General features: G+C 57.1%; 1 protein-coding gene across 1 annotated transcript; it reads right to left on the minus strand.

Moving 5' to 3' along the window:
- Nucleotides 1–1,200: 1,200 nt before the first annotated feature.
- Nucleotides 1,201–3,306, minus strand: LOC102932691 (microseminoprotein, prostate associated). Its single transcript, XM_007069178.2, has 3 exons — nucleotides 3,195–3,306; nucleotides 2,088–2,196; nucleotides 1,201–1,390 (listed from the first exon to the last, which is right to left on the minus strand). The coding sequence occupies exons 1-3, from the start codon at nucleotides 3,304–3,306 to the stop codon at nucleotides 1,201–1,203; spliced, it is 411 nt and encodes a 136-aa protein (XP_007069240.2).
- Nucleotides 3,307–10,549: the final 7,243 nt, after the last annotated feature.

Consider the following 10,549-nt stretch of genomic DNA (forward strand, 5'->3'; position numbering starts at 1 on the left):
ATTCAGACTTTTATTGCAAGAACAGAAACATCTGCACAAGGTTCTGCACAGCGTAGATGCGGCGCTGGCCGGGCCAGGCTGCCGGGGCAGCCAGCTCACAGCCGGCGCTCAGGTCACTTCAGCTCACTGAGCCTCGGCAGGGCTCCTGGGCTCACACACTTCCCGTCTGCCCGCTCTCGCCCAAGGGGGCCAGACTCCTCTCCTAGGAATGGCCTGGGGCACCCCGTGCCCCCAGCACACGGCTGCCTCCGGGCCGAGCTCTCCTGCACCAGGGCGGGGGGGCGGCACGTGGTGCAGGCGGGCGTCTTCCTCCCCAGGGAGCTGTGCGTGCAGGGGCTGCAGTGGTTCCAGAGGAGGCTTTTGCCCCCACACCTCAACGGCAGGACAGAGCCTCACCCATTTCAAAAGGCAAAGGGGCCGGCAGGGGAGGTGCGGTGACTTTGCAAGCAGGGTGTGTGCGTGCAAAGGACCCGGGCCTCCGCAGCACTCGCTGGCCCTGTGTCACTGCCCTGCACTGGGGCTGCTGGCCTGCGGCAGGGGGAGGCCCAGGGTGCAGTTCCTACGTGATGCAGGGAGAGACGGAGGCTGCCACAGTGCTGTGCGAATTCGAATCTTTCTGCGGGGAGATATTAGAAAAGCAGCTCTCCACCACCTCAGCAGCCAGAAATCGGCCTGCCTGCTCCCTGCAGGGCTGTGTGCCTGGAGGGAGCCCGGCTCCGCTGCCCAGCCCAGCCCCCAGGAAGGCATCGTGGACTCCTCCTTGCTCTGCTTGGTGCCCACAGAGCATTGAGGGTATTGCACTGGCTGAGCTCACAGATCCAGGGCCCTCAGACAAGCATCCCCTGCTTCCCAGGCCTTCCTCAGAGGTGTTTTGGCTGGGGTTTGAAAAAGGGAGCAAGGGGCTCGTCCAGCGCCCCCCCCCCGTCTCTGCCGGGACCTCCCTTCGTGTGTGTGGAGCATGCGCTGGGGCGCGGGGGGGAGCCCTGGTTTGGTTCAGGAAGCTGAAGGCAAAGCCGGGGCAAGGCAGTGCTAGGTTCTAAATATTAACTTAGTGATTCCAGGAGTGGGCGGCGAGTGTTTCCCTGGCAGGCGGCTGCAGCGGCGTCTCACGGGACGTGGGGCAGGGACGGAGCATGCAAGAGACGTGTCAGGGCGGTGGCGGTTCACGCTGGGCCGGGTGGAGGCGGCACGTCCCCGCCTCTACCGGCTCAGCCGCGTCTCTAGCACCTTGTTGATCGTTGGCTCCGGGGTGCCGGCCGAGCCCCACTCGTGCTCCAGGCTGTTCACGCAAGGCAGGCTGGGGTTCGCTTTCTGCACCACCGAAATCTGGCAGGTCTGCGAGTCGTAGTGGGCCATGCACCAGTCTGGAAAATCGATGGGGTGCTGGGTGCTGGACAGGAGAGAAGGGAGAGGGGTGCTTTGTCTGCAGCCATCCTGCAGGAAGCGGGGAAGCTGCCTGGAAAGCCCAGACCCTACGGGGCATCGGGAGGGATCACAGGCCGGGCCAAGTGGCTCCTTAGTGCATTCCACTGACTCACCTGTAAGGTAAACGGGAAACGCTTCCCTCCCCCAGGCCTGGCCACGGCCTAGCCCAGCTCCTGCGCCTCCCGGCTACCCCACAGGACAGCCTCCCTCCGGATCTGCTGTGCCAGTGATACTTCTCCCAGACCCCTCCCCAGCCCCCTCCATGAACTGCCCCAGCCCTGAGCACATTCAGCCCCACGATGCCCCGGTCTTACCTCCCCCGGCCTCCTCTGACTCTGCCTCCCAGCGCAAGTGGGGAGCAGCTGTCTGCTTTGGGGTGCAGCTACGGCAGCACAAGGGAGATGCCATTTCCTTTCCCTGCAGGCCCCAGCCCCACACAGGTCCCAACACGGCCCTGCAGCCCCTTGCGCAGGCGGGGTGCAGGGTGCCGACGCTCCGGCTTGCACCGCAGTGTGGCCTGTTTGCTTGTCGCGTGCGCAGGCTGGCGCTTGCTCCGCATGCATGGCCCCCGCCGCCAGGGGCAGATCCCTGACCAGGGCTTCCGGGGCAACCCCAATAGCCGTAACCACAGCAGCCACCCTCCCCGGCACGTCCCCACTTACATCTCGCAGCAGCCCACGCCGACGGGATGGAGGCAGGTGCAGAGCAGGCAGGTGGTGCTGAGCCAGGACTCCCCCAGGCTGAACTGCTTCCCCTCATAGTGACAGGCAGCTGCAAGGAAGCCGGCCCCAATGAGCGCACATGACCCTGCCCACCCAGAGCATGACCCAGGGCCCCCCAGCTGCTCTGCAGCGTGAGAACAGGCTGGGGACCCCCAGGCCTGCTGCCTCCTCTCTGCCATGAGAAAGGAAGGGCTGGGAGCGTGACCCCAGGGCCCCATTGCCTGCCCCCGATGTGAGAAAGGGGGTGGGGGAGCGACCCCAGCCTGCTCCGCAATATGGGAAAGGAGCTGGGAGCGTGACCCCAGGGCCCCCCACCTGCCCCCGATGTGAGAAAGGGGGTGGGGGAGCGACCCCAGGTCCCCCAGCCTGCTCCGCAATATGGGAAAGGAGCTGGGAGCGTGACCCCAGGGCCCCCCACCTGCCCCCGATGTGAGAAAGGGGCTGGGGGAGCGACCCCAGGGCCACTCCACCAGCCCTGTGCCGCTGAAGATAACCAGTAACTCCCGCCCCACACTCATGCCTGGGCTCCGGCACCAGGCCGAGAAGCCCCGGCAGCTGTGGCCGGGGCCAGAGAGCAGACACATTTCCACCTGCTTGCGTTCTTGGCAAGTCTCTGTACCACGTCCTCCTGCGCTGTGAGACGCCGTGAGGCCTGGGCCTGGTGCAGACACGCGTCACTCCTGCCCACCAGCGGCTCTGCCCTCGGCACGGCCCCAGCACTCCTGCTCGCCTGCAGGGACTGTGACCTCCGCTTTCCCTTCGCTACCTCGGCCGCGTGCCTTGCCCACGGCCCGGCTCTTGGCAGCAGCTAGGCCGTGGCCCAGCAGGCTGGCTCTCAGCCAGAGCTCGGGGAGCTATGCTGTGGGCTACGGGCTGCTTTTCAGTCATCACTGGCCCGTAATCACACTCCCAAGGCTCAGCCCAATTTGTTTATTGCTTTGCAGCCCGGGAGCCCGGAGCTCCCACTGCCCTGGCAACCCCAAGGAAAAGCTGAGGGCCTCTCCCAGCACCTGCACATCCCAGCTGTAATCTCCGCGGCTGCCTTACCTTGCGCCTGGAAATAACATTTCGCCTGGGATCCCTGGAGCTGGAGGAGGAAAGAGACCAGCAGGCAGATCCTGCCCCAGGCACAGGCAAGCTTCTGCCCCTTCCTGGCCATGGTGGCAGTTGTGCTTGGACCCTTCTTAATCCTGATGAAGTTCCCCTGCTCCTCTCTCTCCGTCTCTGTGCTTTGCTCCTTTTCTCTCCCTCTCCTGTCTTAACGTCTCCTCTCGGTCCCACCAGGAGACATTTATAAAGTTCAGCTTTATGACCCTGGCCACCAGCTGTGCCCCACTGGAAAAGTTGTAAAACTCATTTCCTGATGTGAAAGGCATGAAAACAAGAGGTAGGATCAAGATTTTTAACAAGCTGTGAAAAGCTGATTCATGCCCTCCAGAACCGGCTCCAGTTGGAAATCCTGGCGGGTGCAAGGATTGGCAGAGAGGTCATGGAGCAGGGACCCTCTCTGGGTCTCCATGTGCAGGGTCACTCAGAGACAAACGACCAGGGCTGGCAGTGACGGGGGTCCAGGGAAAGAGGCCTTTGTGGAAGCTTCCCCGGTTCTGTTGAGCTGTCTCTCATCCCCGAAAACCTCCACCAGTGAGATTTCAGGGGGTGTTTTGTCTCTGTGGTGACCAGAACCTTCAGCTCCTGCAAAGCACTAACTGGCACCTTGGGCTTTGTCTCCTGATATTAACCAAGACAGTCAAGCGTCCATCGTGTGCAAAGCAAGGAAACTCGCGCCCAGTCAAAAGATGGAGTTGCACACAAACCTGGCTACCATTCCCTGCAGGAAGCCCGGGCCCAAAACTACCAAGCAACAAAGCAAACACAGCCGTCACCAGACAACACACCGACAACCCCCACAAGACCCAGTGTGACTACAGCTACCAACAACAACCGAGGCCATGAGTACAGTCACACCATGACTTCGGCCATCCACAGAGACAATGGGCTGAATTAATACCTGGTGCAAACCCAATGGATTTCTCTGGAGTTCCATCAGGGATGAGCCCCCATGAGTCGGAGTTCAGAGCTTATCTGAGCCTTCTCCCATCACCAACCATGGCCACAGCCTCCCTGCCAGGATGCCCTCGTCTCCCTGATGAGCAGAGTGCCTCAGAGCTGCTGCAGAGCAGAGAGCTCGCCTGCCCCTGCGGGTCCACACGCACGTGTCAGGGAGTTCACCCCTCTGGCACCCTTTGAGCAGCGGAGCACATTTGCACTCCTGGTTTTGTGGGTGCCCATCCCCGCACTGGTTGTCTCAAAGGGGCTGCAGGTGTGGGGGTGTGGCTGTCTGCTCTGCCCCTGCAATGCGCAGTGGGAGGGAGTGTTCAGTCCCCTCCTGTCACTCCCCCACTGGTGAGACACCGCTGTGGCCAGGCCAGAGGCGGGTTCTGCCAAGTGACAGGAGCTGCAGTGCAGTTAACTTCAGTGTCCTTGGGGGAGGAAAGGCACCAGCGACTGACCGGGACCCTGAACTTCAGACGGGGAATCTCCATCAAATGGGGGGATTTATCGGATGAGGAAATGAAAACCCTCAAACTCCGCATGGAGGTTGCGGTAATAAATGTGCGAGATGCGCGACGGCGTGGACGCGTGAGCCGCCTGGTTAATGGCAGGTCCCGGGTTACTGGCGCCAAGCAGTAACCGCTCAGAGCCTGGAAACAGCCCGAGAGAGGCCAGGAGGCAGGAGCCAGGTGTACAGCAGGGAACAAGCAGGAAGGAATTGGGAGGCTAAGGTGATTTAGTAGAAAAAAGAACCAGAGACATTAGAACAAGAGATTCTTGGAGCAGAGGAGAAGCAGGAAGCCTGTGAGCGAACCAGCTGACCTGCCAGATCAGCAGGGCGTACAGGGAGCAATCATGGAAAATAAGGATATTGCTGAGAGGCGACACGGTTTCTTTTCGTGTCTGTTGGGGAGATTCCTGTTCTGGACCTGCTCCTTTCTGGTAAGAAGGATGCGGGGTTTCCAGAGACCGAGGTGTCGGAAGTGGGGATACCGGAAGAAACTGATAAATCAAAGAGCAACAAGTCCCCCAGCCCAGATGGCACAGCCCTGAGTTCTGCAGGAAATTACACATGAAGCGGCTGATCTGCTAACACAAGTTTGCAACTGCGCCTTAGAATCAGCTACTGTGCCAGAGGGCTAGAGGGTGGTAGCCAGACTGGGTCGGACTCAAGGTCCTCTCTCTCTCCCAGTGGCCTTTGCCAGCTGCTGCAAAGGGAGGTGCAAGAACCGCTCAGTAGGAGATGTGGGATATTTGTCCCTGCACTAGAGCTTATCCTAATTCCCAATAGTTAGGGGTTGTTTTAAACCCTGAAGTACGAGGTTTAATGTTCCGTATGGAATTCTTGTTAGAAATAACAATTATTATTCTGGATATTCTTCTCATCCACATAAAATATCCAGTCTCTTAGAATTGTGCTGGTTTTGGTCTCAATGGTTTCCTGTACCAGTGAGTTCCACAGTTTAACCGTGCATTATGTGAAAAAGTATTTCCTTTTGTCAGTTTTGAATTTGCCTCCTTTCAGTTTCATTGAATGTCTCCTTGTTCTTGTGTTATGAGACCCGCAGCTTCTATTCTCTTGCCCTCCCTTCTCTAGAGCAGACAAGGTGTGGGAGGGGATATCTTATATTGGACCAACTTCTGTTGGGGAGAGAGACAAGCATTTGAGCTCACCCCGAGCTCTTCCTCAGATCTGTGTAGCTCCTAAGTGTGCCTCTCTCACCAACAGCCGCTGGCCCAATACAAGGAATTAGCACCCCACTGTGTCTCTCCGATCGCCTGGGACCCACATGGCTACAACAGCACTGCGCACAACAAAGGAAGCTCTCTGGAGCGATCATTGTCTTACATTCTTTTATCATGGATCCTCCTATTCATCTTGTCTCTAAGGTAACAGTCCCACTCTTTTCCATTTCTCTTTACAGGAGAGTTTTTCCAAGCCCTTGAGCATTTTCCTTGTCCATCTCTGAACCCCGCTAGCTCTGTGCTGGCCTGTGGGAGGTGGGCTGGCTGCACGTTGCGCTCAGATGGGGCTACACCATTGACTCATCATTGCAAGGTCATGTTTTTCTTATTATCCTTCATCCCTTTCCTTATGCCTCCTGACGACGTGCTGGCTTTTGTAGAGTTTTCATTGCACTCTCTGCGATGACACCCACTTCCCTGGCTTGGGTTGACAGTGTATTTTGAAGGCTTGTTTAGTGTCCTCTTGTGGGGACCTTAGTCAAAGGCCTTTTCTCCTGGATCCAGTACTTTATTGACACAGAAGTCTAAGAGATTAGTGACAAAGTATTTTCCTTTGCCAAATCCATGCTGCTCGGACCCTATCATGTCATGGTCTTCCAGTTGTTTTGTTAATCTATTTTAATGAGCATTTTGACCAGTTTACCCAGTTCAGAGGCAAGGCTTACTAGTCTGTAATTCCTTGGGTCACCCTTTGTAACAGGGTTGCCTGCCCCTTTAAAGGCTAGGGGGGCTGGAGCCAGCCAGCAATGTTCAGTTCTCAGACCCAGCTGGGAAGGAGTCAGGTGATCTCCATAATGGGCAGAGAGACTCGTTGGAGAGGTGCTGCAGGAGGGAGATTTGCTCCTGTGGCTGCCCCAGAGCAGAGCGAGGCACACAGTGAAAGGTCAGTGAGGTGTCAGGCCTTGCTGGGCTGGAAGCCCTGCCCATGGGGAGAATGCAGGCTGGCAATCAGCCCTGGGAACTGAGGGGAAACTGAGGCAGCAGAAGAGAAAATGAAAGCAGCTACACAAAGTAATGGCAGATGTGAAACATAAGAACAGCCATACTGGGTCAGACCAATGGTCCATCTAGCCCAGTGTCCTGTCTGCTGATAGTGGTCACTGCCAGATGAACAGAACAGGGGCAATCATCATGTGATCCATCCCCTGTCATCCACTCCCAGCTTCTGGCAGTCAGAGGCTTAGGTGTTGCATCCATGACCATCTTGACTAATAGCCATTGATGGAGCTATCCTCAACGGACTTAGCTAATTGGTTTTTTTTTAATCCATTTATAGTTTTGGCCTTCACAAAATTCTCTGGCAACGAGTTCCAGAAGTTGACTCTGCGTTGTGTGAAGAAATACTTCCTTCTGTTTGTTTTAAACCTGCTGCCTGTTAAATTCATTTGGTGACCCCAGTTCTTGTGTTATGAGAAGGAGTAAATAACGCTTCCCTGTTCACTTTCTCCACCCCAGTCATAATTTTATAGACCTCGATCATATCCCCCCTTAGTCGTCCCTTTTCCATGCTGAAAAGTCCCAGTCTTTTTAATCTCTCCTCATATGGAAGCCGTTCCCCACCCCTCATCATTTTGTTGCTCTTCTCTGCACCTTTTCGAATTCCAATAGATCTTTCTTGAGATGGGGCGACCACATCTGCACGCAGTATTCCAGGTGTGGGCGTACATTGGATTTATCTAGTGGCATTATGATATTTACTGTCTTATTATCTATCCCTTTCCTAATGGTTCAAAACATTCTGTTTGCTGTTTTGACTGTCGCTGCACATTGAGTGGATGTTTTCAGAGAACTCTCCACAATGACTCCAAGATCTTCCTTGAGTGGGAACAGCTAATTTGGATCCCATGTGTTTGTACATATAGGTGGGATTATGATTTCCGATGTGCATTACTTTACATTTATCAACACTGAATTTCATCTGCCATTGTGTTGCCCAGTCACCCAGGTTTGAGAGATCCTTTTGTAGCTCTTCGCAGTTTGCTTTGGACTTAACTATCTTGAGTAATTTTTATTGTCTGCAAATTTTGCCACCTCACTGTTTACCCCTTTCCCAGATCCTTTATGAATATGTTGAATAGGACTGGGCCCAGTACAGATCCCTGGGGGACACCACTGTTTCCCTGGGGGACACTTCTCTGCTTTCTGAAAACTGACCATTTATTCCTTCCCTTTGTTCCGTGTCTTTTAACCAGTTACCAACCCAGGAGAGAATCTTCCCTCTTATCCCATGGCAGCTTCCTTTGCGTAAGAGCCTTTGGTGCGGGACCTTGTCACAGGCTGTCTGAAAGTCCAAGTACACTCTGTCCACTGGCCCCCCTTGCCCACAAGCTTGTTGACCCCCCGCTCAGTGCATGCTAATAGAGTGGGGAGGCCTGATTTCCCTTTACAAACGCCATGTTGACTCTTCCCCAGCAAATCCCATTCACCTCGTAGCAGACGGGGCAGAGGTGCTAGAACTCGGGGTGCTGGGGAGCTGCTGCACCCCACGGCTTGAAGTGGTTTCCGTTATATAATGGCTCTAGCACCCCGGGCTGGGGCTGACTGGTGACCTTCCCGTTTGATTTTTATAGGATGAAGGGACAGGATGCAGCTGCCTGCCAGCTGGTGGCACAGCAGGATCACACCCAAGGTCCTCCTGCAGCATCAGCAACGGGAGCGGCTCCTGAGGAACCTCGAGCAGCGAGCCTGAGAGAGTTGTGCTGGGCCTCGGTTGGCCGCCCTCCATCCCGGGGATCAAATGCAGGAACCGCAGCCAATGGGAGCTGCGGGACAGCGCCTGTGGCCAGTGGCAGCATGCAGAGCCCTGTAGCTGCCCCTTCACCGAGGAACTGGAGGGACGTGCCGGCCGCTTCTGGGAGCCGTCTGAGGTAAGCGCCACCTGGAGCCCACGCCCCAACCCCCTCCCGCACCCCAACCTCCTGCCCCAGCCCAGAGCCCCCTCCAGTACCCAAACTCCCTCCCGGAGCCTGCAACCCACACCCCTTCCTGCACCCCAACCCCCAGCCCCAGGCCTGAGCCCCCTCCCATATCCAAACTCCCTCCCGGAGCCCGCATCCCTCACTCCCTCCCGCACCCCAACCCCCAGCCCCAGCCCTGAGCCCCCTCCCATATCCAAACTCCCTCCCGGAGCCCGCATCCCTCACTCCCTCCCGTACCCCAACCCCCTGGCCCAGCCCGGAGCCCCCTCCCATATCCAAACTCCCTCCCGGAGCCCGCATCCCTCACTCCCTCCCGCACCCCAACCCCCTGGCCCAGCCCGGAGCCCCCTCCCATATCCAAACTCCCTCCCGGAGCCCGCATCCCTCACTCCCTCCCGCACCCCAACGCCCTGGCCCAGCCCGGAGCCCCCTGCCACACTCTTAACCCCTCTGCCCCAGCCCGGAGCCCCCTCCTGAACCCCACCCCACCCCAGAGCCCTGACCCCCTCCCGCACCCCAGCTCCCTGCCCCAGCCTGGTGAAAACGAGTGAGTGCGCGAGGGTGGGGAAGAGTGAGCGACGGATGGAGGGGGGGTGGAGTGAGAGAAGGGGCAGGGCAGGGGCAGGACCTCGGGGAAGGAGTGGGGCAGGGGAGTTTGGTTTTCTTGCTATTAGAAAGTTGGCTACCCTAAAGCCAGCAGCTTGTACCCCAACGGCCATGTTTAAGTGTAGGAACAGCTTTCCCCACCGTCCAGCCTTTTGGGACAGGAGCTGGTTTCAGAGAGCGGCATATTGTCATCAGCTCACCTGCTTCACACGCAGGCTCCTCAGAACCCCCAGGCCCGGGGACTCTGCTTGTTAACTGATCTGTCTGGTCCAGCCCCTCTGCTTCTGACCCCTCAGCCTCAGACGGGTCCTCGGCTTTACTACCAGGAGAAGCCGGGCTGTGGTAGGAACCTCCCCAGCATCCTCTGGGCTCCCTGACTTCGAGAAAGGGGCAAGGCAGGAGGCTGGGGATTTCAGAGCAACGAGCTTTAATCGGCCCCTGGCAGACTGGCCGAAGCAATAGATGGTTGTGACACGAATGGGACAAACTAGCCCAGCTTCTGCGAAGGAAAATCCTGCCTCAGGAGTCTCCAGGACTCCTCTGAGCATGTCAGGGCACAGTGGATAAAGGAGAACCCGCCACTATAGTGTCCTTGGGCTTCCAAGCACCGACGGGGAAGCTGAGTAGTGCTGGGGTGAGATGCAAAGTGCTGTGCTGGCTAAGTCAGAACGCTAAGACGAGGCGTGAATCACCGGTTTGAACACAGTGAAAGACTGACAGTGGGGCATCCCCAGGTTCTGTGCCAGGCCTCGCCTGGTGGAATAAATTAATGCCCTGGAACATGGGCTCACAGGGATGGGGCAGAATTCCCAGGTGACAACCTTATTTTGGTTAATAAAAGCAGAAAGGACTATGAGGAACTTCAGAGGGACCTAAACAAGCCAGGCAAACGGGCAGCAGGGTGGCCGGGGAATTCCATGTGTCAATGCTCAGAAACGTACGATAAAGAGAGTCACTCCTGCTCCTACAGCTCTCACGGTGCTGGTTTAACTCTCGACGCAGGACGAATTCCAGGGTATCACTTTGGGCACCTCAGTGAAATCTCTGCTCCGTGAGCAGCAGATGGCCGGGCCAAAGACA

This window comes from Chelonia mydas, chromosome 5 (assembly GCF_015237465.2).
Source record: "Chelonia mydas isolate rCheMyd1 chromosome 5, rCheMyd1.pri.v2, whole genome shotgun sequence".
NCBI lineage: Eukaryota > Metazoa > Chordata > Testudines > Cheloniidae > Chelonia > Chelonia mydas.

What these genes read in the sequence shown, in the direction of transcription:
- LOC102932691 (XM_007069178.2), bottom strand. Translation starts at nt 3,306, where the DNA reads ATGGCCAGGAAGGGGCAGAAGCTTGCCTGTGCCTGGGGCAGGATCTGC. An exon ending in ATGTTATTTCCAGGCGCAAG is followed by an intron (nt 2,197 to 3,194) that starts GTAAGGCAGCCG and finishes GCTTCCTTGCAG; the next exon opens with CTGCCTGTCACTATGAGGGG. An exon ending in GGCGTGGGCTGCTGCGAGAT is followed by an intron (nt 1,391 to 2,087) that starts GTAAGTGGGGAC and finishes TCTCCTGTCCAG; the next exon opens with CACCCAGCACCCCATCGATT.